This window comes from Pleurodeles waltl, chromosome 9 (assembly GCF_031143425.1).
Source record: "Pleurodeles waltl isolate 20211129_DDA chromosome 9, aPleWal1.hap1.20221129, whole genome shotgun sequence".
Taxonomy (NCBI): Eukaryota; Metazoa; Chordata; class Amphibia; order Caudata; family Salamandridae; genus Pleurodeles; species Pleurodeles waltl.
Window position 1 is genome coordinate 420,554,872 of NC_090448.1, and position 23,160 is coordinate 420,578,031.

The window sequence follows — 23,160 nt, forward strand, 5'->3', positions numbered from 1 at the left end:
CAACCTGCACAGTGTTTCGGTGGAAGGTCAGAAGTGCAGATTGAACTTGTTTTTTGAGCTGTGTTGGGCCGAATGGATCATGTCTGTTATCATGTGTGCATGAAATATGTAGACATCGATTGTGAGCAAGTCATTCGCCCTTCACATTGGCTAAAAACCTTTCTTGTATGATCTGTATATAGCTGAGATGTGTTTCATCATTGCAGGCCACAGTGCCTGTGCCACAACAATGACATATGTTTGTGTCATACCACCAGATGCATGGTAATTGGATTATGATGGGCCTGTGATCAGGGACTGTTGTAATGCCATCTGTCTGTAACTTGGATTACTTTGGTGTGGTATGTGACAAGGTTCAAGCTGCTGACATCATCCACTCTAATGTTTGCCTATTCTACAGGACAATGTCTGACAAATCCCTCCTTTCTGTGGTCTGAGGGACTGTACCCTAGAACATGTACTTTGACTCAGTATGAGTCACCCATTCTGATGTCACAAAGGTCTAGATATGTGGAGAGCATATGTGCTGTACACTTGAATAAAAGGTTTGGTGTGACCAGACAGTTGTACTAATGTGCTTGTGTGTAATGGTTGTAATCCAGAGCAGGACACTGTGTACCTGTAATGTATCCCTCCTTTCACAATTAAGTTATGTCTTCATCATATGGTTCACATGGTCTCACATTTCTACATGACAAAATGTTGAAATTAAGCAAGCAGACAATGAGTTTGTGATGGGTGAATTTATTACAGTGCTGATGCAGCAAATTACATTTTGAAAGAATAGACGAAAAATAATTAGATGAAGGTGTCAGTCATGGTGGATGAAAACATTGGAGTAGATGCCACACACTGGAAGTCCAGAGTACTCCTCTCGTTGAAACTGGTGGATAGTTCAGGATCAGTCTTAAAGAGTGAGTGAGTCCCTTTAGGAAGAGGTCAATAGCTGGGAGAGGTGGGTGTCTTGCCATCCGCACCTCCTGGATTCTTCACCAGATGTCCCCGCTTGCGTGGTTGGGGGCGATCTGCTGCTACAGAAGCACAGATGTCTGAGGCTTCTTCCTCTGGCAGGGCCTCCCTTCCAGTGACTGGCACTGATGGAGAAGGCCCTGGCATTGATGCGCTAAAGGAAGCGGTAGAGTGGTGTTTTAGAGCCTGCTCAGAGTGGTGTTAATGTCACTCATCACACCTGTTAGGGAGGCCATGTTGGTATTGTGAGTCTCCCACTATTCACTTTGCATGTCCCTATGTAGCTGCTTTCTTTCCTGGAATACGGTTGCTACCTGGTCCATCACTGTTTGGGATTCCTGATAGACCCCCAAAATGTAGCCGATGGTGTCCTGGCCGTCAGTAGCCCCACTGGCCTCACCTGGGTGGCCCACAGCATCCCTCACGTGCACCCTACCTCTACAGGCCTGTGCCTTTGCCACAGGGTGCCCTCTCCCATTGGGTCCTGGATACTCATTGTCGGAAGTATTGCACTGCAAATCATGATCTAGGACTGAGGGGCACAAGATGGTAGACACTGTGCTTGGAACACAGGTTGGGGGCGAATGGTTGCCTGTGATGTAGAGGCAAACGGGCTGAGAGGTATTGATGTGGCCACAGTGAGACTAACTGTTGGTGTCTGACCAGTTGTCCAGATGGACCAGAGCCATCCTCCATGTCCAGACATCCAGGAGTGTCTTCTTTACTGAGGGCTTCATCCAGGGGGGGTCATATTTCAGGAATAATCCTAGAAAACGTTGGGTTTCCTTGACTGAAGAAAGAGATGATCAATTCAACATACCTTGTATATTTTCAGGATCCATTGCAAGATCTTTGGGAGATATGATAAACCTAATGTATTCTACTTTATTCTGCTCAAACAAGAATTTCTCTGGTTTAAATTTTAAAGAGTGGTTCCATAAGCATTGTAAGACTTAGCAGACATGCTGGCGATGCTTTTCCAAGGACCTTGAGAAAATCAAGGTGTCTCAGTAGACTTTACATTTAGGTTTAGAAGGTCAGAAAATATATTGTCCATAAAATGCTGGAAGATCAAGAAGAGTTGCTCAAAACAAAGAGCATCATTCGATATTCAGCGTCCATACAGAGTTTGAAAGGCCATTCATCCCCAGCTCTCATCCTTATCAAACAGTAAGCACCTCATAGGTCGAGATCTGAGTAATCCTGGGATCCCCTTACTGATTCCATAATATCTTTGAATAATGGCAGGGATAACGATCCTTTATATTTATCTTGTTTAGGCCTCTACAATCAATACAATTTAACTTGTTTAATTTCTTGGGCACACAGGAAAGGGGAGTCCCTGCAGGAGATGTTCTTGGAGCAATAAGGACGTTTTCGAGGTTTTCATCGCAACACTGAGGCAGCATCTTCTTTTTTGATTCTGAGTGAATATATCCTATCCTATGAAATTTCAAATTCTGTCTCCAAATTAATGCATAGTCGCAACTTCGATGCAAAGGCAGCGTTTTAGCCTTGGACTTCTCAAACACATCACTGAATTCATGGGATTTTTTCAGGAACAAGGGAGAGAGTATTTATTAGAGTTTAAGACATGTCAGGAGAGATCAGTGCTTTATGATCCTTGGTGTACTTCAAACGTATGCAATTTTGAACACAGAACTTACTCAGAACTAAGGGACAATATTCTAGTAGTCCAGTTCATAGCTAGGTTATGGAGAACTAGTCAAACAACTCCAAAGATCAGAAGGTGATTTGGGGATGTTTTTACATAAAAATCTATATTTTCATGAAGGTTAAGTAGTGACACATGTAAGGGTTTGATACACTAGTTGACTGGTCCCGATACGAATGGAGTACCGTCTACTGCATTATTAACTGTGGCTTTCGCTTGAGTTGGAACATTATTCTTCAAGGCCCACTTCTCATTCATGAACATGACAGTTGCTCCAAATTCCAGTAGGGCCAAGATTGACATGGAGGATGATGAGGTTTCAATGGAGATTAGAAACAAAATTAAATGTGCATTTGGGGTTCACTTAAGGGTTCAGAAAACAAAGCCTGATGAAGTGACGGATTATCCAAACCTTTCTTCTTCTCTTAGGATGGGTTTATTTGTTTCCCAAGGCCTTCACTGGTCTAAAGGGACACTGACAAAGCAAATGACAACTCTCTTGGCCAGATAAGCAGAGCCCTTACAATCACCATCTTAGTCTCTCCTCTTCTTTCAAAGGACCTCTGATGATTCCTATTTGCATAAGTTCCGCAGATGATGAACTAGAAGTGGGATTCTCAATATAACGAGGCATAAGCAATCTAGGAGTTATGGTTGAAGGCTCCAACTGAAACCCTTTATTTTCCTTCTTTTTCTCTTTCAAGCAGTGTTCAACGTACAATGCAGACTCAATTGCTTCATTTAAGGATGTGGGGTGAGGACATGGATTAGTTTATCCGTAATCTCTTTCTTTAGTCATTTGTGGAATAGTGTTAAGAAGGTTCACTCTACCCAGGTTATTTCCCCGGCTAAACGCTTAAAGCGCGTTAAATATGACAAAATGTTGTGAGGTCCCTGTTGAATCTCACACAGGGCCTACTCTGTAGAACTCTCCAAATCTGGTCTTTCAAATATTCAGAGAAAGGCCACTAGAAAGGCAGAACAATCATTCAGGCGAGGCTTGGCAGCTGTGACTAGTGGTGTAGCAAAAGCCAGGGCAGCTCCGGATGGGCAATTGACAAGGCATCCAACCTTAAACATCTCCTGGGAGAATTGGGTAGGATGGAAAGCAAAATGGGCCATCAAAGAGTCCAAAAACTCATTGAGTTTATTGAGATCTCCATCAAACGACTGGACTCCAGCAGGAACTGGTGATAAGTCAGAGCACATCATGGCTGACAAGGCTTGACGCAGGATCTCATTTTCACTATGAAGGGAAAACAACTCACCCCTCTTAGAGTGTTGTTGTGTTGTATCCTTAAGGGCCTGTGTAGGAATGATTCCCAACCTTTTAAGGGCAGGGTGCTCACAGAGTCGTTTGGGCCTGAAAGTTCTTGACTTGAAGACAGGACAATCTCCTACTGAAGCCACCTTGCTAGCCAGTGGAGGAAATACAGAGCTGGAATGTGCACTCTAAGGAAACCTCCAAGAGGGAAAAAGACAATGGCTGAATAAACTTCCAGGAACTTGCCAACAATAATAGCACAGATACTATCAAAGGGGCAATCAGGGGAACATTAAGGGACAGGACATCAGATTAGAGGTTGCGAGCATTGCCATGCACAGAACAGTGATCTCCACGGGCTTAAATAGGATCTACGGACAAAACTGTCATCCAGTTTAGCAATGAAAAATGCCGAACTGGCCTGCATGACAGGGAGGGGACAGGAGAGTGCCATATCTACAAAGATATGGCACTTCCCTCCCCTCTTTCAGCTGCTGTGCGCCACGCACAGACCTGTGTGCCATAGTGCAAGGGTGCGTGCGTGAGTCTAGCATAGGTTTTGTACTGGAAGGTTACCCTTCCAGTACAAAATACTATGCTTAGACACACTTCAACACTGTTCCTGCTTTGTTTGCGTGCTGCACAGTGCAGCACGAATGCAAAGTCGGAAAAGAAAGGAGAAATGAAAACATTCCTCCTTTTAATGACTGCTTTCAAATGGTGTTAACTTTTGGCGCAAAACCCTGTCTACTATTGTTTGTAGATACTGTTTTGCATCAAAAGGCATGGCTGGTTGCATGGGAACCCCCATGTACCGCCCATGTAATACCCCCTCAGTGCTAAGTAACACAAAACAGTGCTTTGTGCTGCTTTGTGTTACTTTTAGGGTACTTTCCAGCACAAAACAAACGTGCTGTAAAGTAAATAAGAAAAAAACATTTTGTGCTGGTTAGCGTCACTTTGGTGATGCTAAGCCAGCACAAAATGTTTGTAAATCTCCCTTTAGTGCCTTCATGTTAGTTAGGGAAAGCTCTGTTGAAGTCCAAAGTGTATGATGTATTGAGTTGATGACCAGGATGTCTCGCCCCATTATGGCACCATCATTTACTGCTGCTGAGCCCGTCCTAATGCCTAAGCGACTTATGCAAGCTCCCCAAGGTCCCCCACCACCCTGGATGGACGCTGCCAGGAAAACACTCTAAGAGGGGTCAGAAGGAATGCATCCAACGGGTAAGCTACTTTACGAGCAGGTCTCGCAGGTGCACCTGCCATTATCGTGAGAAGGAGCGCATCTTGTTGGAATTACCTTTGTGCAGGTGTGTCCGCCATTGCCAAAAGGACGCAGTGGCACATCCAGCCTCACTGCACACATAAGCAATTATGTTCCAAGCGAAGCAAATGCATGAGGAAATACCAGCATTGATGAAGCATTTGAAGGTGAGAAAAGTTCATGTGTGAAAGGACAGAGACAGGAGTTACCCTAAACATGTATTATCTGTACATAACTGAAAGAAGGATGTGGTAGGCCAAGAGGGAAGAATTGCTTGTTAGAAAAAGAGAAGTGGGATGCAGGTTCATTACCACTTATTGTACTGATATGCACAAAAAGGTGATTGATGGAATGCTTGATTTAAGCTCAGTCACTGGTAATTACAAAGGGCCGCCTCCCAGTCATCGCTATTTTGCAGAATATGCCACCTCAATTAGGATCCAGCCATATGCAAATCAGTCTCCACTCTGCTCCACTAGGAACAGTCCAGTCCAAACTGCCAAACCAGGTTCTCCCTGAACCGGAACACAAGCACTCAAGTCCGCTTTTGCCCTGAATGGGAGTTCATCAGGAGGGAGCAACTTGGTTTCAGTGACACAGTGTACATGAGACCCACATCTGGGCATATTCATCACACTTAGGGAGTTGCATTTAAAACTACAAAAAAGTGATGGCTGGAATACTTGAATTAACCTAGTCTCTGATAATTACTTGATAATATAATTAAAAAATAATATATGTTTAACTGGAATTCATTTTACATTTTAAAAAATTGCAATACTTTTGAAAATATATTTTATAGATTTTAATTAAATGTATCCTGTAATTATGTACTAAAATGTATATTTAAATAACATTATTCCAAAATACTTTACATTTTTTACATTATAAGAAATTTACTAACATAAAACAGATCAATTAAGAAAATATAAAAAATATTTTTATAACAGAATAGGTAAAATTAGAAACAAAAATAAATATCCTCACAAAAACATTTTACAGTATAGAAGTATAAAATAATCTTGTCTAAACCTAAGAAAAGATATTTTAAATACATTGTAATTTGTAATAAATGAACATATATTTTAGGGTGAGGTATCATATTTACTATTCTTTCTCTAAATTAAACAATACTGAACAAGTGTCAGATTAACTCCATACTATGCAACACTGGGGAAAGCATTACATTCTCAGATGTCACATTTATCATTTGACTCCAAAATAAGCAACACTGCAGAATGAAAAGGACTCAGGAGGTAAGATTGCTAGTGTTGGTTTTACTATTTCCATTCCAAACAAAGCAAAATTGTGGAAAACATTTGACTGTGGGGAGGTGAAATGTATTATTTACAATCCAAACCAAGAAACACTAGGGAAAGTGTTAGACTCTGAAATGCTCATTTTTTAATTAAAATAATTATAATGAAATATTGCATTGTTTTAAAAAAGCAATGTTAATTTTAAAATATTTTACAATACATAAAAAATAAAAAAAATACATTTTAAAATGCTACTCATCTAACATCACTGTAATACCCAACAATCTGAAAATATAAACCAATTTCTTTTTAAAATATTTAAAAATTATTAAATTAATTTATAAAATGTAAACAAATAAAACCGAACTTAAAACTTCTATTAATCGCCAAATGTGAAACATCCATAGCCTTAAGCTAAAAAGAATGAATAGGTTATTTAAGAATAATTTTAAAATAAAAACATTTGAATACATTTAAAAAGCTACCCACCTACAACTTCAATAAAAACCAACAACCTGAAAACCAGAATAATAAAAGAAATGAATATAAATATATTAATCTAATTTATAACATTTAAACAAATAAAAAATGAAAACATTATTTTAAAACAGTCTTCACCAAACCCACCACAACTCCCAACATCCCACATTTAAATTACTCCCAAATCAAATTATTATATTACACATTTTATTTAAAAAAAATAAAAATAAAAAAATAATAATAATCAAATAAATGTAACTTTATTAACATATAAAACTTAAAAAGATACTAAACACTGGTATATTTAGGTAATGCATTTTTAAAATGTTGATAACATTGTTAAAAATAAAATATTTATATACTTACCAACGATATTCCAAACTTCAATATAGTGGTACAAACAATATTATGACATCAATATTAAGTACCACTGATATTCTGACATCATTATTAGGGATCCACATCAACCAAATGATGTGAAAACATAGAAAAAATTATAATTATAATTTGTTGCAGGCTGCTAGGAAGACAGTGTAAACGAGTTACTTACCTTCGGTAACGCCTTTTCTGGTGGATACACTAGCTACCTGTGGATTCCTCACTCATTGAATTTTCCCCCTGTGCCAGCTTTCGACTGAAATTTTCTTCCTAGCTTCTGTATGTCGACGAGGACGTCACAATTGCCCACGTGACGCCATCTGACGTCATACAGGCAATAAGAGGTCCTCGCCGACGTCAGTACCAACATTTTTTTATGTGCCTCTGAGAGGAATAGGCAATTGAAACAAATATTAATACAACAATATTTAATTATACCAAATAGATAAAAACATCAGCTCAAAAATGTCAATACGCAAAATTATATACATACATACTATGTACAGCAAAATCACAAATTCCTTTCTCTACTCTTTTTTTTTTTTTTTTAAAACATGTACTTATATACATAAATATATACACTATATATGAAAGCCATAAACTACCAAGAGGAGCTCACCCAAGGATAATTTGGTAAGACCAGACAGGCAACGGGGAGGCGGGAGGGACCATGAGGAATCCACAGGTAGCTAGTGTATCCACTAGAAAATGCGTTACCGAAGGTAAGTAACTCGTTCTTCTGATGGATACAACTACCTGTGGATTCCGCACTCATTGAATAGAGTCCCAAAGCAGTACCGCACTCGGTGGAGGGTGCCTGAATGGTCAAACCAAAAAATCCTGCAGCACTGACCGTGCAAAATGGCCATCCCTCCTAACCTCCGAATCCAAGCAGTAATGCTTTGCAAAAGTGTGGAGGGTTGACCAAGTTGCGGCCTTGCAGATGTCAACCACAGGAACACCCCTGGCCAAGGCCGAAGAGGTCGACTTAGCTCTGGTGGAATGAGCTCTTATTCCATCAGGGGGTTCTTTCTTTGCCAGAGAATAACACAGCCTAATGCAAAGAATGACCCACCTGGAGAGTGTTCTCTTGTGGACTGCCCTTCCTCTCCTCTTTCCCATGTACCCGATGAAGAGTTGATCCTCCAATCTAAACTCCTTCGTTCTGTCCACGTAGAAGCTTAGCGCTCTTCTCTGGTCTAAACGATGCAACCTTTCTTCCTCTTTCGAAGGATGAGGCGGAGGATAAAAAGAGGAGAGAGTAATAGTCTGACCCAAATGGAAGGGTGAAACAACCTTCGGCAAGAAAGCAACCTTGGTCCTCAACACCACCTTGTCTACATAGAAGGATGTATACGGGGGTTCGACAGAAAGAGCCTGCAGCTCACTAACTCTTCTAGCTGAAGTAATTGCAACAAGGAAAACAGACTTCAAAACCAATAACCTTATGGGGCAAGAATGCATTGGCTCAAACGGTGAACCCATAAGAAACGTTAAGACTAAATTCAAATCCCACTGAGGCATTATGAAAGGAGTGGGAGGAAACTTATTAATGAGGCCTTTTAAAAATCTTAATACTAAAGGAGATTTAAATAAAGAAGGTTGGTCTGGAAGACACAGAAAGGCTGACAGGGCCAACAAATAGCCCTTGACCGTAGCCACTGTACAACCCCTCTGTGCCAGGGACAACGCAAAAGACAAGACATCTGATAAGTGGGCACGCAATGGATCAATTTGCTTCTCTCCACACCAATTCACAAATTTAGCCCACCTGCTAGCGTAGATAGATTTAGTGGAGTGTCGCCTGGCCGATAAAATAACATCCACTACCTCAGGTGGGAGAGAAAAGGAACTCAGGTTGCCCCATTCAATCTCCAGGCATGAAAGTGCAGGCTCTGGAGGTGGGGGTGTAAAACCTGCCCCTGCGATTGCGAGAGGAGGTCTGCCCTGTGAGGGAGACAGAGCGGGGGGCACAGAGAGAGTTGGAGAAGATCTGAATACCATACCCTCCTTGGCCAATCCGGAGCTATTAATATGACTTGGGCTCGGTCTTGGCGAATTTTCCTCAGAACCCGAGGAATCAAAGGTATGGGGGGAAAAGCGTAGAGCAAATGGTCGCCCCAGGACATCTGAAACGCGCCCCCCAACGTCCCTTGCACCGGATACTGGAGGCTGCAGAACAACGGGCAGTGCGTGTTCTCCCGAGTGGCAAAAAGATCTACCCGAGAAATTCCCAACATCTGGAAGATTTGCCGGGCTAGATCTGGATGACGACGCCACTCGTGATCGGTCGAGAACTGCTGACTGAGACTGTCCGCACGCACGTTCAAGACTCCGGCCAGATGGTTTGCTACCAAGCAAATCCGATGGTCCCTTGCCCAGGACCATAGTCGCAGAGCTTCTCTGCAGAGAAGGTACGACCCTACTCCTCCCTGTTTGTTTATATACCACATCGCGGTAGTACTGTCCGTCAGGACCTGAACCGACTGACCGCGAAGGGAAGGGAGGAAGGCCTTGAGAGCCAGACGTATTGCCCGCAACTCTAACAGATTTATGTGAAACATCTGTTCCACTGGAGACCAATGACCTTTGACCTCCAGGTCCCCCAGATGAGCTCCCCACCCTAGAGTGGAAGCATCCGTTATTACTGTGGTCACCGGCGGAGGCTTCCAGAACGGCCTTCCTTGGGAAAGATTGGCATCCACAACCCACCATCTTAGATCCACTGCAGCGTCCCTGGAGATCTTTACCGATCCCTCGAGATCTCCTTTGTGCTGAGACCACTGCTTTCGGAGGCACCACTGAAGAGCCCTCATGTGCCAGCGAGCGTGAGTGACCAACAGAATGCAAGAAGCAAACAGACCGAGCAGACGTAGGACCTTGAGGACTGGAATGACCGCTCCACTTTGAAACATTGGAACCAACGTCTGAATGTCCTGAATCCGCTGAGGCGGAGGAAAGGCGCGATTCAATGTTGTATCCAGTACTGCCCCCATGAACAGGAGGCGCTGAGAGGGCTCCAGGTGAGATTTGGGCACGTTCACCGAAAAACCCAGGTCGAACAACAACTGGGTTGTCGACTGCAGGTGACGTAGCACGAGCTCCGGAGACTTGGCTTTGATCAACCAATCGTCCAGGTAAGGAAATACTGCTATCCCCTTCCTTCTGAGCTCTGCTGCAACCACCGCCATCACCTTTGTGAAGACTCGAGGTGCTGAAGTAAGACCAAACAGATGAACCGCAAACTGATAGTGCCGCGATCCCACCACAAACCGGAGATACTTCCTGTGCGACTTGCGTATCGGGATATGAAAGTAAGCATCCTGCAAGTCGACATACACCATCCAATCTCCTTCATTCAATGACAAAAGCACCTGAGCCAAGGTCAGCATCTTGAACTTTTCCTGTTTGAGGAACCAATTCAAAATCCTCAGGTCCAGGATTGGCCTCAACCGACCATCCTTCTTGGGGATCAGGAAGTATCTTGAGTAACAACCCTGACCCCTCTCCTGTTCTGGAACCAACTCCACTGCACCCTTTGAAAGGAGGACTAGAACCTTCTGTTCTAGTAACAGGAGATGCTCTTCTGAACAGTAGGATGGGCGGGATGGGGGGAGGAAACTCCCGAAAGGGAAGGGCATAGCCTTTCCCCACAATGCTGGTGACCCAGGAGTCTGATGTTGTATCCTCCCACTTGTGGAGAAAGTTCAATACCCTCCCCTCTACAGGAGTGGTATGTGAAGGAATTGGTAGAAGACTAAGGCTGCTTCCCATGCTGCACCCCTCCAGAGGAAGAGGAAGAGGCAGAGTGCTGCTGGGCGGCTCCTCTGGTTCGGACCCTACCCCTCCCCCTGTATGATCTATAGGGGAGAGCAGTGGCGGGTTGCTGTTGAAATCTGCCTCAAAAGGAGGAGGATGAGCCATGACCAAACCCCCTAAATCTTCTGAACAGTCTCGAAGAAGCAGAAGAGGAGGCCTGCAAGCCTTATGACTTCACCGTGGCCCTACTCTCCTTAAAACTCTCAAGGGGAGAGTCCGCCTTGGATCCAAAAAGTTTATCCCCATCAAAGGGAATATCCAGCAGGACTGACTGGACATCAGGTGAAAATACAGAGGAACTAAGCCAGGCCTGTCTCCTCATACCAACAGCAGTGCCCATAGCCCTGGCCACAGAATCAGTAGTGTCCAGCCCCGACTGGATTACTTGGGTTGCCGCAGCTTGAGCATCTGAAACCAGACTCAACACCTCCTGAGGCACCTCCGTATGGGACGACTTTATTTCTTCCATTAGGGCGTAGATGTATCTGCCCAAAATGCATGTGACATTAGTAGACTTGAGAGCCATACTGCATGATGAGAAAGCTTTCTTGGAAGATTGGTCCATTTTCTTTGAGTCTCTGTTTGAACGCACCCCCGGAAAAGAGCCTGGGGCAGTCCGAGATGAACATGAAGCCTGAGCCACCAGGCTCTCTGGGGTCGGGTGCCTAGACAAAAAGCCCGGATCCGCAGGAGCCACACGATACCTGCGTACCACAGATCTATTAACGGGCGAAGATGACACCGGCTTCTTCCAGATCTCCAAAATTGGTTCTAACAGAGCCTCTTTAAATCGCAACCGTCGAAGCAGGATGTAAAACCTCAGTCAATATATTGGGTTTAGATTCAGACACCGGCAAGGGAAGGTCCAAAAAGTCAGCTGCTTTCCTTATTACAGAGTGAAATCAAGCAGCCTCCTCTGTATATTCTCCTGGAGATGTTAAGTCCCATTCTGGAGAGGTGTCTAAGCCACTTGCCGTATCCAAACCCTGGAGATCTCCCAGAGGTTCTTCAATCTCCCCTTCCTCCAGGGCCTGCTTCCGATACTCCTGCTGCTCAAGGAGGCAAAGAGCAAGCCTTCTTGAATGTAGCCTGACTTCAATCCTTGACGTCGACAGGGCGTCAGCCGACGTCGATGCCTGACACCGATCCTCGGATCCGTCTGACGCCGGATCCATCGGAGCCGTGGACCTCTTCGGCACCGTATGAGGCAAAGGATGAACAGGAGAACTCTCCGGCGCCGGACCAGCAGATCTACTCGGCGTCACAGGCTGTGAAGTGGACGCCAAAGGAACCGGCGCCGAGCCAGCACCTCCCATTGGAATGAAGGGCATGAAAGGTGCCGGTCGTAAAGGAGCCGGAGCACCCATATTGAAGGCCAATTGCCCCGAAGGACCAGCCGGTCCACCACCTGGAGCCATTTGTTGAAAAATGGCAAACATCGCATTTACAAATGCGGGACTGTCAGCACCTGGTGCCGGCCGGGAAAGCCGGATACTGTGGAGCCTGGGCTCGAGATGACAACGGCGCCGGCCCCGGTGTCTGAGAAGCCGGTGAGAACTCCTGACGTTGAGGAACCTCAAAAACAGATGGTGGATTCAAAGGGGAAGTCGGCGAAGCCAGTGAAGCCGGTGATGCAGGAGGCGTCTGCGGCAGCGGAGTGATGGTGGGACTAACCTACCATGTCTTTCAGCGTCAAACAGAAGGCGACCTCGAGCGCGACTGCTCCCTACTCGACCGGCGCCGAGATTAGCGACGACGCCGGGAGTCACGATGACACCGATGGGACTTCGGAGAAGATGACTTGCGCCGATGCTGCTTCTCCCTCTTCTTGGATTTTGCCAAAAAGAGTTTCGCCGCACGCTCCTTCAACGCCTTCGGGTTCATCCATTGACAGGAGTCACATTTCTCCACGTCATGGTCGGAGCTGAGACACCACAAGCAGTCTACATGTGGGTCTGTCACTGACATTTTGCCTCCGCACTCCCTGCAGGGCTTAAAACCCGACTTTCGTTGAGACATGCTTTCTTTTCGAAGAAAGAAACAGCAACAGTAACTGTAACTACGGAGAGTAGAAACAGTAGCTCCCTCGAAGAATAACCATCGTTAGAAGGCACGGAAAAAAGGGAACTGATGTCGGCACGTCGGCGAGGACCTCTTATTGCCTGTATGACGTCAGACGTCGTTGCATGGGCAATTGTGACGTCCTCGTCGACGTGCAGAAGCTAGGAAGAAAATTTTCGGCAAAAGCTGGCGCAGAGGGAAAATTCAATGAGTGAGAATTCCACAGGTAGTTGTATCCATCAGAAAATATTTTATCATTATTTGTATTTTATCTGTAGGAGCATGAGAGTTTACACAATCAATAAAGATTAAAGAAGCTGAAAGAAGAGAAACACAATTCAGTATTAGGTTTCAATATAAATAGAAAATCAGGTATTTCTCTTCAATACTGAATTATTGTTTGCAAATTCCTCTGAAATGGATGAATTAAACAAGGTGGAATACACACATAAAACAATACTTATGCCCACTAGGTCCTAATGTATTATGCACAGTAGGACCAAGGGCCTAATTATGAGTCTTGGGGTCTTAAGACCGCCAGACTCGCGATGACAGTCAGACCGCTGCACTCCTGGTGATACGACAGCCAGATTACGACCCTGGTGGTCAGACCACCAGGGGACGGCTGCCACCGACAGGAACATGACTCCCGAAGGGGTGGCAGCAGTCGGAGTCGTGGTCAGCCACGGTGGCGGTGAGTTAATCGCCGCTGTGCTGATCACGAGTCCTCTTTCCACCAGCCTTTTCATGGCGGGATCCCCACCATGAAAAGGCTGGCAGAAAGGCAGTGCTGGGGGTCACAAGGGGACTCTTGCACTGCCCATGCCTATGGCATGGACAGTGCAGGGGCCCCCTGCCAGCACCCTCGAAATGCACACTGTCTGCCCTGCAGACAGTGTGCATTCTGAGGGTGCTGGTGTGCCATGACATTGGCCTCGGGTGCCGAGGCCAGTGCCATAGCACTGTTTCTGCTGGTCTGTTCAGCGGAAACATCATAATATGATCCTTCCGCTGGTCAGCCGGGTCGAAATATCGTAATTCGGCTGGGGGGGAGGCCGCTGGTATGACCGCAGTCAAAGTAGTAATCAGGCCCTAAATAATGTATTAATTAAGAGGAATAATTTATGGATATCTGATAATGGGAGGACAAAAACTTGATGGTTTTCCCAAGATGAGATGACTCAGTGGGGTCTTCCAGAGTGGTGTACACTTTCAGTCTCATTATGAATTTGGCGGTCTCACCTCCGGACTGCCAAACTTGCAGGAAGGATGCCACTGCCCTATTACAATGTTCCCGCTGGTCTGACTGGCAGGAACATTACAATAGAGCGTTCCAGCCGATCAGACCAGCAGGAATAGTGCTAAGAGATAGCCCTAAGGGAGCTGACTAGCACCCTCGGAATGCGCATTGTCTGCAAAGCAGACAGTGCACTTTCCGACAGTGCAGGGCAGAAGGGGCTCCCATGTGGCCCCAGCACACCCTCACCGCAAGCCTTTCCATGTCGGTGAAACCGCCATGGAAAGACTGGTGGTGAGGGGAGATGTAATCAGCCAGGTGTCGCTGAGTTCAGCATCGCCCTGGCTGAGTACAACTCTGACTGCCGTCATGCCGGAGGTGACCTGGCAGGTCCATCCGCCAAAGATGTAATTGGGCGGTTGGACCAGAGTGTGGGGCTCCAACCACCAACTCGAGTGTGGCGGTCCTCGGACTGCCACATTCGTAATGAGGGCACTAGTCTTAATGGTGCGTTCCTGATCACCTCAAAGGGTATCCAGTACAGGGACATAGCAGGGCATGTGGAAGTTACGCTGCATACCAGCTTTTTAGTTTTGTACTGGATTGTACAAAAATGTAATTTCTATATCGTGATTACATGTACTGTCAATCTGAATTTATCCTTCATTTTTATTCCTTTCTGCTAGTCTGTCTTCTAATGGGATTAGACATATCATGTCTATTAGGTTTCATATGACTTCAAATAGGTAGCACCAGCACAATTCTGATAACACATTTCCTGCTTTCTTACATTTATCATGAATGCTTTAAAACAATCATATGTAGAAAATGTTGTGGAACAGTTAAGTCTTTTATCTATTTCTATGTGTCCATGAGGTTGTTGGCTTTGCATAAATACTGTCAGGAATCAGCAAGGTATTCAAGGTTTGGGAGTGGATACATGAACACTTGTGAGGTGTATCTCTTTCAGGCTGTGTCGGACTGGCCTGTGGTGGCTGAAGTGCAGTGAGTAGCACCCAATCTGGATAAAGGGCAGGACTCTGGGTTATAATAGGCAAAAGCAGTATTTAAACATCACAAAGACATTAGGAAGGTGCCTGTCAACTTTTGTGTTGTATGAGCTCTTCACTTGTAACTACTTTGTTCACTGTTTTCCATTGCTCCCCTTTGTAATTTTCCCCCTTTACGGTTCCTAGATATTCTGACCACTTTGCCTGTTTCTCTGACCTGCTCTTCAAATTCTGTTTTGGCTTTGGCATACCACTTAGTTTTCCCTTTACAGTTCCTGAACCTCCTTGCTTGTCATGCTGACCTTGCTCTCTAGACTCTGTTTTGGCTTTATTTTATGTTTATGTGATCACTCTTTTCCCTTCCCTGCTCAAACTAGATCCCTCCATTTTCTGAGTTTGGGACTTACTGGTTATGCCTCCGTTTGACCTAGGTTCATTGGGGCCCACTTTTCTGAAGCTGGGGAGTATACTTGATGCTTAGTTTGAATATTATGTGTTTTTCCTTAATACAAAAATGCTGCATGTACCTTATCTAATTACTGGGTCTTTCTATCCCCAGAATCTCTGTGTATACCCTTGCTACAACCAGAGAACTAACACATAGAAGAGGTGTGCTAACTAAGACCTGGACATGCTGTTTGTCTCTATCGCTCTCTGAAATATATTCCTGTTCCTCCTTGGTACGGACAAGAACTGAGAAGCGAAGCTGATATTCGTCAGAACTCATGAGATAACATTTGCAAAACCTGATGAATACATTGTCTGGGATTTCACTTATACAAAAGAGGGGGTAACTGGAAGATAAATAAATTAAAGGAGAAAATAAAACTTGTGCTTGGCATATTTTTAGATTTCTCATTTCAAATGTGAGTATGATCTACTCTAAGGGCCTCATTAGGATTTTAGCGATTAGATGAGCCAAACTCACGGGGAGGCCACCGCCGCCAGTGGGAACATTGTATTGTGAGGTTTCTGCTGGGCTGCCCGCAGGAACAGTGCTATGGTATTGGTCTTGGCTCCCTTAATGGGCATAGGCAGTGCAGGGGCTCCCCTGTTGTCTACGGCACTGGCTTTCCGCCAGCCTCTTCATGACGGGGTCCCTGCCAAAACGAGGCTGGCAGAGAGCTAAGTACAAATCAGACCGCCGTAGGTACGATGTTCCAGGAGGTGTCGGCAGTCCCCTGGCAGGTCCACCCACAAGGGTTGTAATGTGGCGGTCGGACCTCCTAGAATGCAGCAGTTTGACAGTCACTGCGAGTGTGGCAGTCCTCGGCCCACCACACTCGTAATAGGCTGGCAGTTCTTTTTCCAATTTGCAATAGTAATGGATTGTATTTATGTTCTGGCGTAGATTCCCTTAGATTTGTGATTATGAAAAAGTGACAATAATAAATAGGAAACAAATTGACTGACCATTCAAAACATGCACATTTTATGTTATTATGGATCTCCGCAAGCTTTTTTTCATTTAATAATCAAAGAAAAAAAGCGTTAACGTTTTGCTCTGAGAAGCACTACTAGAAATTCTTTGATAAGCCATTGAGTCCCAGGTACTCACTTCACAGGTTTCTCCATCGTGCAATAGGTTGTGAAGGCCTGCAGCTGCTGCTGCACCCCTGGCAGTGAATTGGCAAACTTCTGATTGCTGATTGCGCTGATGGTGTTCTTGATCCATTCTAGGAGCTCACTGGCAAGCATCTCATACTTATCAGTTATCTTCTCTGTGTCAATGACCTGGTCCAAGACCTACAATCATAAAAAGGAAGAGCAGGGTGGATTATGAAAGTAATATATAAAGATACACCAAATTATAAATCAGGCTACATTCCATAAAGACAGATGCCAGCCATGGAATTATGTTGTTGAAAAATAATCTAATTCATTAATGATATAACCTTTTGAAAAGAAAGTGAATCCGATTTAATTATCATTATTTTTTGGAAATGCAAAAATAGTACAACACTTCCCTTTCCCAATGGGTGGATTATGAAAGTGATATACACAGACACACCAGATTACTAATCTTGTTACATTCCATACAGACAGATGTCAGTCAAGGATTCAGTTTGCTGAAAAAATCTATGGGGGTCATTACGAGCTTGGTGGTCGGAAACATCCGGACGACAAACTCCCAACTTTCCCACTGGGCTGACGGGCGGGAACCATAGGCATGGGCAGTGCAGGGGCCTTCCTGAAGCCCCTTGCACTTGTTCTCCACCAGTCTTTTCATGGTGGTCAGACCACTATTAACAGGCTGGCAGAGAACATGGTTGTAATCAGCAGGGCGATGCCGACTTCAGGGCTGCCCTGGCTTATCACAACCTCGACCGATGTTATCCCATTGGGATCAGAAATCCAGGCGGAGAAAGAGGTCCCCTGGTGGTCCAGCTGTCAGGTTTGTAATGTGGCAGTCGGCCCACCACAGCTGTGGCGGTCCGACCACCACAACAAGTCTGGCGATCTTGAGACCACTAGACTCATAATTAGGCCCTAAATCATTAATGCCATTAACTTTTAACGAGAAAGTTCATCTGATTTCTTTAAGAAAAATTTTCCATTGTTCTTCGGAAATCCAAAAATGATACAAAACTTCCTTCTTCCAATGAGAAAATTAAAAAAAGCCAGCACCTTTTCTGACCACAAAAGTCATGCAATTGTTCTTAAATATATGATCACGAAGGACTCTTCAGAATGTCACTATTGCACAATGATTATATCCTGTTCAGAAAAAAAGCTGAATTCACTACTTTTGAAGACCCTGACCACAACTGAAACCATGCAATTGTACTGAAGTATATGGGGCCTCACTACAATTTCGGTGGACGAGAAGACCCGTCTGCCGAACTTCCAACGGGGAGATTTTTCCCTTACTGATGATCTCCCCACTGGATCTATTATGACCTTCCCCCTGGACTGACGGGGAAACTGAGGTTTCAACCCATCAGCCCAGTGGGAAAGTGGCAGCAGTATTGTCGCCAGCTCGTAATTAAGCAGGTGTCAATACTGCCACCCTCAAGGATCCCCTGCACTGTCCATGCCACTGGCCCATGCCATGCAATTTGCATGGGCAGTCCAGGGCCCCCCTGTGGTCCCCTGCACCTGTTCTCCACCAGCCTTTTCATGGCAGTGAAACCACCATGAAAAGGCTGGCTGGTAGAGAACCAGGTCGTAATCAGCATGGTGGCTGATTACAACCTGCACCACAGTCAGCCCGCCGGCAGAGATGCCAGTCATTTGGTGCTCCGACCACCAAACTCTTAATCCGGCGGTCGGACCGCCAAACAGGCAGTGGACATGTCCGCCACTGCGAGTCTGGCAGTCTGTTGGCTGCCAGACCCGTAACGAGGCCCATGGTCTATTTGGATTTTCAGAACGCCACTATTATACAATGGTTATATCCAGTGCAGAGAAAAGCTGAATTCACTACTTTTGAAGATGAAGACACAGAAACAATTTAAAAACATTAGCTTTCTTTCTACCTTTCCGATCCGTTTCCCTTCCACAGCAAGGGCCTTCATTTTTGAGAAGTAATGATAGAATGACACAACATATGTAATAATGGATTTCTCATCAGGATTTTCCATGTTTACATCTGAAAAAGAAACAAACCAAAAAGGGAAAAGAGTAAGATGAAGATAACTGACTGTACAAGGAAAAGTAACCACAGGCACAAAACTCTTCTATTGGTTATTCCCTCTTCTATTAGCTCTATCATAACAATGGAATTAGAAATAATGATGGTGTATATTCAATTATGTAACTGTACTTGCTGATAGAAAAACACAACAGAGAGGAATTACCTATTGACCGTGAAATTGTGATACTGCCTTGCAAAATTGAACCCATCAACTTATGGATACTCGTGGTAACTACTCCATAAGTCTTGACTTGAGAGATGTCTACATTTTGCTTTCTATGCTATCTAAGACATATTAGTCCGGGCTTCACCCAAAAGTGTTTATGCTAAATGGCTTGCAATGTTAGCTGTAGACAAAATACAAGATTTCAGATGAGTCTTACGTTCACACCAACAAAGTTATGTTCCTTTTATTTTTTGTATCCTTGCCTACACTTTGTAGTTGGACTCTCGCTCCTTAGTGAGACTGCTGGTTGAGGGGTGACAGCACTTCTGTTTGTAGGTGACTGAGTCACTCCTACAACAAGTCGCAACTGTCGGCCCAGCCCACCTGGCTCACAAGCAGTACCTCACCAAACGTAGACAGTAAAGGTGATTTCTGACAGCCTTAAGCATGGATTCTAGACGAGACCTCTCAGGGAAGTCATGGTTGAAAGGAAGTTACCCTTCTCTCTCATTATCAATACGTCTCATACACACAAAGGCAATGAAGGAGATGCAGGAGAGTTTTCAACATATTTATTGAAAAGAGTATCTACAGAAAAATACATGAAGTGCAATAATTAGTATAATGAGCAGAGATAAAAGAAAAACAGTGAAGTTGTGAATATGAAAATCCCCACCACTTTGCAATGAATATAAGATATGTAATTGCTAGCAAAGAGAGCCTAATCTCTACCATAGTGAGAGCTAGGTATGATAAACCTTAATCTGCCAGTACCATGCCCATGAGAAGTGTTCCCCATCTAGTGCTACCTTGGAATGAGGTCTCTAGATCAGACTTTGTGAAGACACAAAGGCTGAGTTCTGCAGCAAGGTGACGCGCAGCATAGATGGCGCCTGGAAGGAATCCCTCTAATTACTTTGTCTGTGTGAGGTGTATTTTTACTCATCATGTAGGATTCCTGACCAGGTATGTTCCTAAACAACTGATAATGTGGCAGATTTGTGTAAGCCATAACATAAACAATCCCTAACAAGTGTGCATCATGTTCTTGTCAAACGTAAGTGAGAAAGGGACATGATGACAATACCTACATACATCACTGATAATGACGTCTGCATTCTCAGACTGTCACTGATAAGCAAAAACAAAACATTTATTTTACAAAGTAGGCAGCTGCAAAGTGCTAAAGGAATATTAAAATAAATGGAATAAAACAGAGCATGCTAAGTGGGTAACTAGGTGATGGGGGCAACAGACCTTCAAGCCAAGGCTAAGCTGACTCCTGTGCCCAGTGGTAAACTTAAATGGATTCACCACAGCACTGTGCCTTTAAAGCAATTACTTGTATCTACAGAAAGGAATTAAAGAGCCTATTATTTACTCTCCAAAGCATATGTGGATACACTGAAGGGTCGTTTAGTGATTAGCTTTAGTTACATGTATGGCAACAATATTTTATCAGAAATGTAAATGTACAAGTATTCACTTTAATAAAGAATGATTGATTCCAAAAGGATTGTCATGTTTAGAAACTAATTTCAGAATTAACATACCTGTACAAACATAATCACTGAATGAGGACAAAATGTGAAAGTGAAAAAGTGTATCTCTTTTGTCCCCTCGGTAACATCAGTAATTCTAATATATAAGTGTAAGTATGTATAAAAGGAATGGTGACCTGCTCAGCCGTCACCATTTTCAGAAACATCATAAAACCTCATTAAGCTTCTTGAAAGAACAGAGCCGAAACATTCATTTTAACATCAATTCGGTCCATATCAGTGGTGATGCAAAATTATGTTACATGCATGAAGAGCTCACAAAGCAACACCATCTTCACACTAGCTAGTCTCTTCTAGCTGAGCAGAAAAATGTTGGCCTGTCTGATAGCAAGACAGCATCATAAATGATGAGCAGTAAATTCAACTCCATGAAAGAACCAAATGCACATGAAAAACGATGTAACTATTTGTAGAATGCAAATGGCTGCATCATTTCTAAAGTTACAGTTACAGCGAAAAAAGATTTATGGTGATCACCATGCTATACAGTATAAGTGGTAGTGACAAATCAGAATCATGCTTTAATGGGGTAAATTAACTAAACAGGAAGCCAAACGGAATGCTTGTATACCATAACAACACACACCATCCTTTCAAGAGCACACACCCAATCACAGGAAAAGATAAGAATGTTTTTTTTTATATAAAACAAAATATGAAATTTAGATGTAACAACATACAAATCTCTGATAAGACACATTTTATATTTCTGTTTTTCAAATTACTGGTTTTTAAAGTGCAAACAGTGGCCAAAGTAAATTATTGTGATGCATAATTAAGGGGTACAAGTGGACCAGGTCAAGTATTGGCAGATCTTAATGTCTCTCTTCAAATCATTCATTTTTCATAATGGGGGGGATAATTTATCATTAGTTGACACAGCGCAGCGCAGCAACACAACTTGTTGCTCTGCATCAAATGGAGAGGGCTGTATTGCGACATATTTATCAAGATATGGCACATTCCTGCTATCTCCATGCGCTGGCGCAGTGTGTGCTGACTAGAGCCAAAGCAGGTCAGAAAGACAAGGTCTTTCCAGAGATGTTTTTAACGCATGGGGCATAAAGCTTCAAGGCTTATGTGTTTCTCCACAGATAGCCTACAGTGTCAGAAGAGAGAGACAAGAGCTCTAGAACCGAAAGGTAAAAAGATGCTGGCCTTGAGAGTTTAAAATGTTGAAGCGAAGTCAAGCTGCAGTAATGCAGCTTAGATTAAAACAAAGGCATTGGTTAAAATAATCTACTAGGGGACACAGAAGAATAACACTCTTCAGTAGATGTAGCTAGTAAAAGCAGGCATGTTTAGCTCTTGGTCCCCCAGATTTCTTTTTAGAATATTAAAAGACTTAGGAATTTTTTCATGTGTGAAGGTGCACAATCCTTCCCAAATAGAACACTATTTCCACCTCATTGCCATTCAACTTTCGGCTTGTCTTATCAGGTACATTAAATGTGCCGAGAGGCACAATGATCTCTCTCCACATGGACTATGATCTGTAGGCCATTTAATGGCAGCCGCCGGTCTTCTAATGAAATCCTCCACCTGGGGGAGAGTTGGCACACAGAAATGACAAGGCATTGGTCACAGAGCAGGGTCACAGGAGTCTATACAAGTAAAGAGTCGTACAAACAGACTGGAAATGATCTATGACTTAATCTATGTGCGGGCTAAATCCCGTATTTTCATTTTATGTCAATGATTCAGCAGAGCCGATGGAAGATGGCAAAATGAACAATGCTGCAAACCATGGCCATTAGTTATCATCAACAAATTATCAAGCACACTAACGAGCTAACTCAGCATGCATCCAGAATGCTTGCAGTAAGCTGGCTGGGGCTGTGGTTGTTCTAAGTTACAGCTTGCTGATACTATTTCAAATTAAATAAAACATGAATCTCAGAGTATCACAATGTGGTTTATACACAAATTAATAGAAATATGCACGGGAGGATGTTAACAAATTAAAGGACACAGTGCAATGTGAGTGCACTTGGCATCTTGTATTGGCATAATTATTTTTGCCCATTACTTGAAAGCGGTTAACTGTGGCTTATGTGGCTGGCACACGATTAGCTGGTTCCTGATTTTTCAGTGCCCAGATTTAAAATGTAAGGTTTGGTGTGGCATGACCAAGCTCGGTGGCATTCTAACAGCCTGCTCCTGGCGTTTAGGCACACATGTCAAAGTCTGGAGGACACTTAGTAAATAGTGCAGTACAGGCAAAATTGTTAGAAAAGAGCACTGATTGTGAGATTTAGCGATGAGACTCGCCAGAGAGATGAGATTTTATGGACCGTTTTATGGGCTGTGACATCATTCTTTTGATTCCTTTCCAGAGCATGTTTCTTTTGAGTCTTCCATACTTGCTTCTGC

At 43.7% G+C, this 23,160-nt stretch overlaps 1 protein-coding gene across 2 annotated transcripts in view; it reads right to left on the minus strand.

The window, feature by feature from the left end:
- The window catches only part of SPTBN4 (spectrin beta, non-erythrocytic 4), a 1,652,494-nt gene that overhangs the window by 1,429,954 nt on the left and 199,380 nt on the right, over positions 1-23,160 (minus strand). For both annotated transcript variants that reach the window (XM_069207217.1, XM_069207216.1), the window contains exons 8-9: positions 18,902-19,014; positions 16,981-17,168 (exon numbers count right to left, since the gene is read on the minus strand). In XM_069207217.1, coding sequence (XP_069063318.1) covers positions 16,981-17,168; positions 18,902-19,014 — 301 coding nt within the window. The remainder of the gene's footprint in view (positions 1-16,980; positions 17,169-18,901; positions 19,015-23,160) is intronic.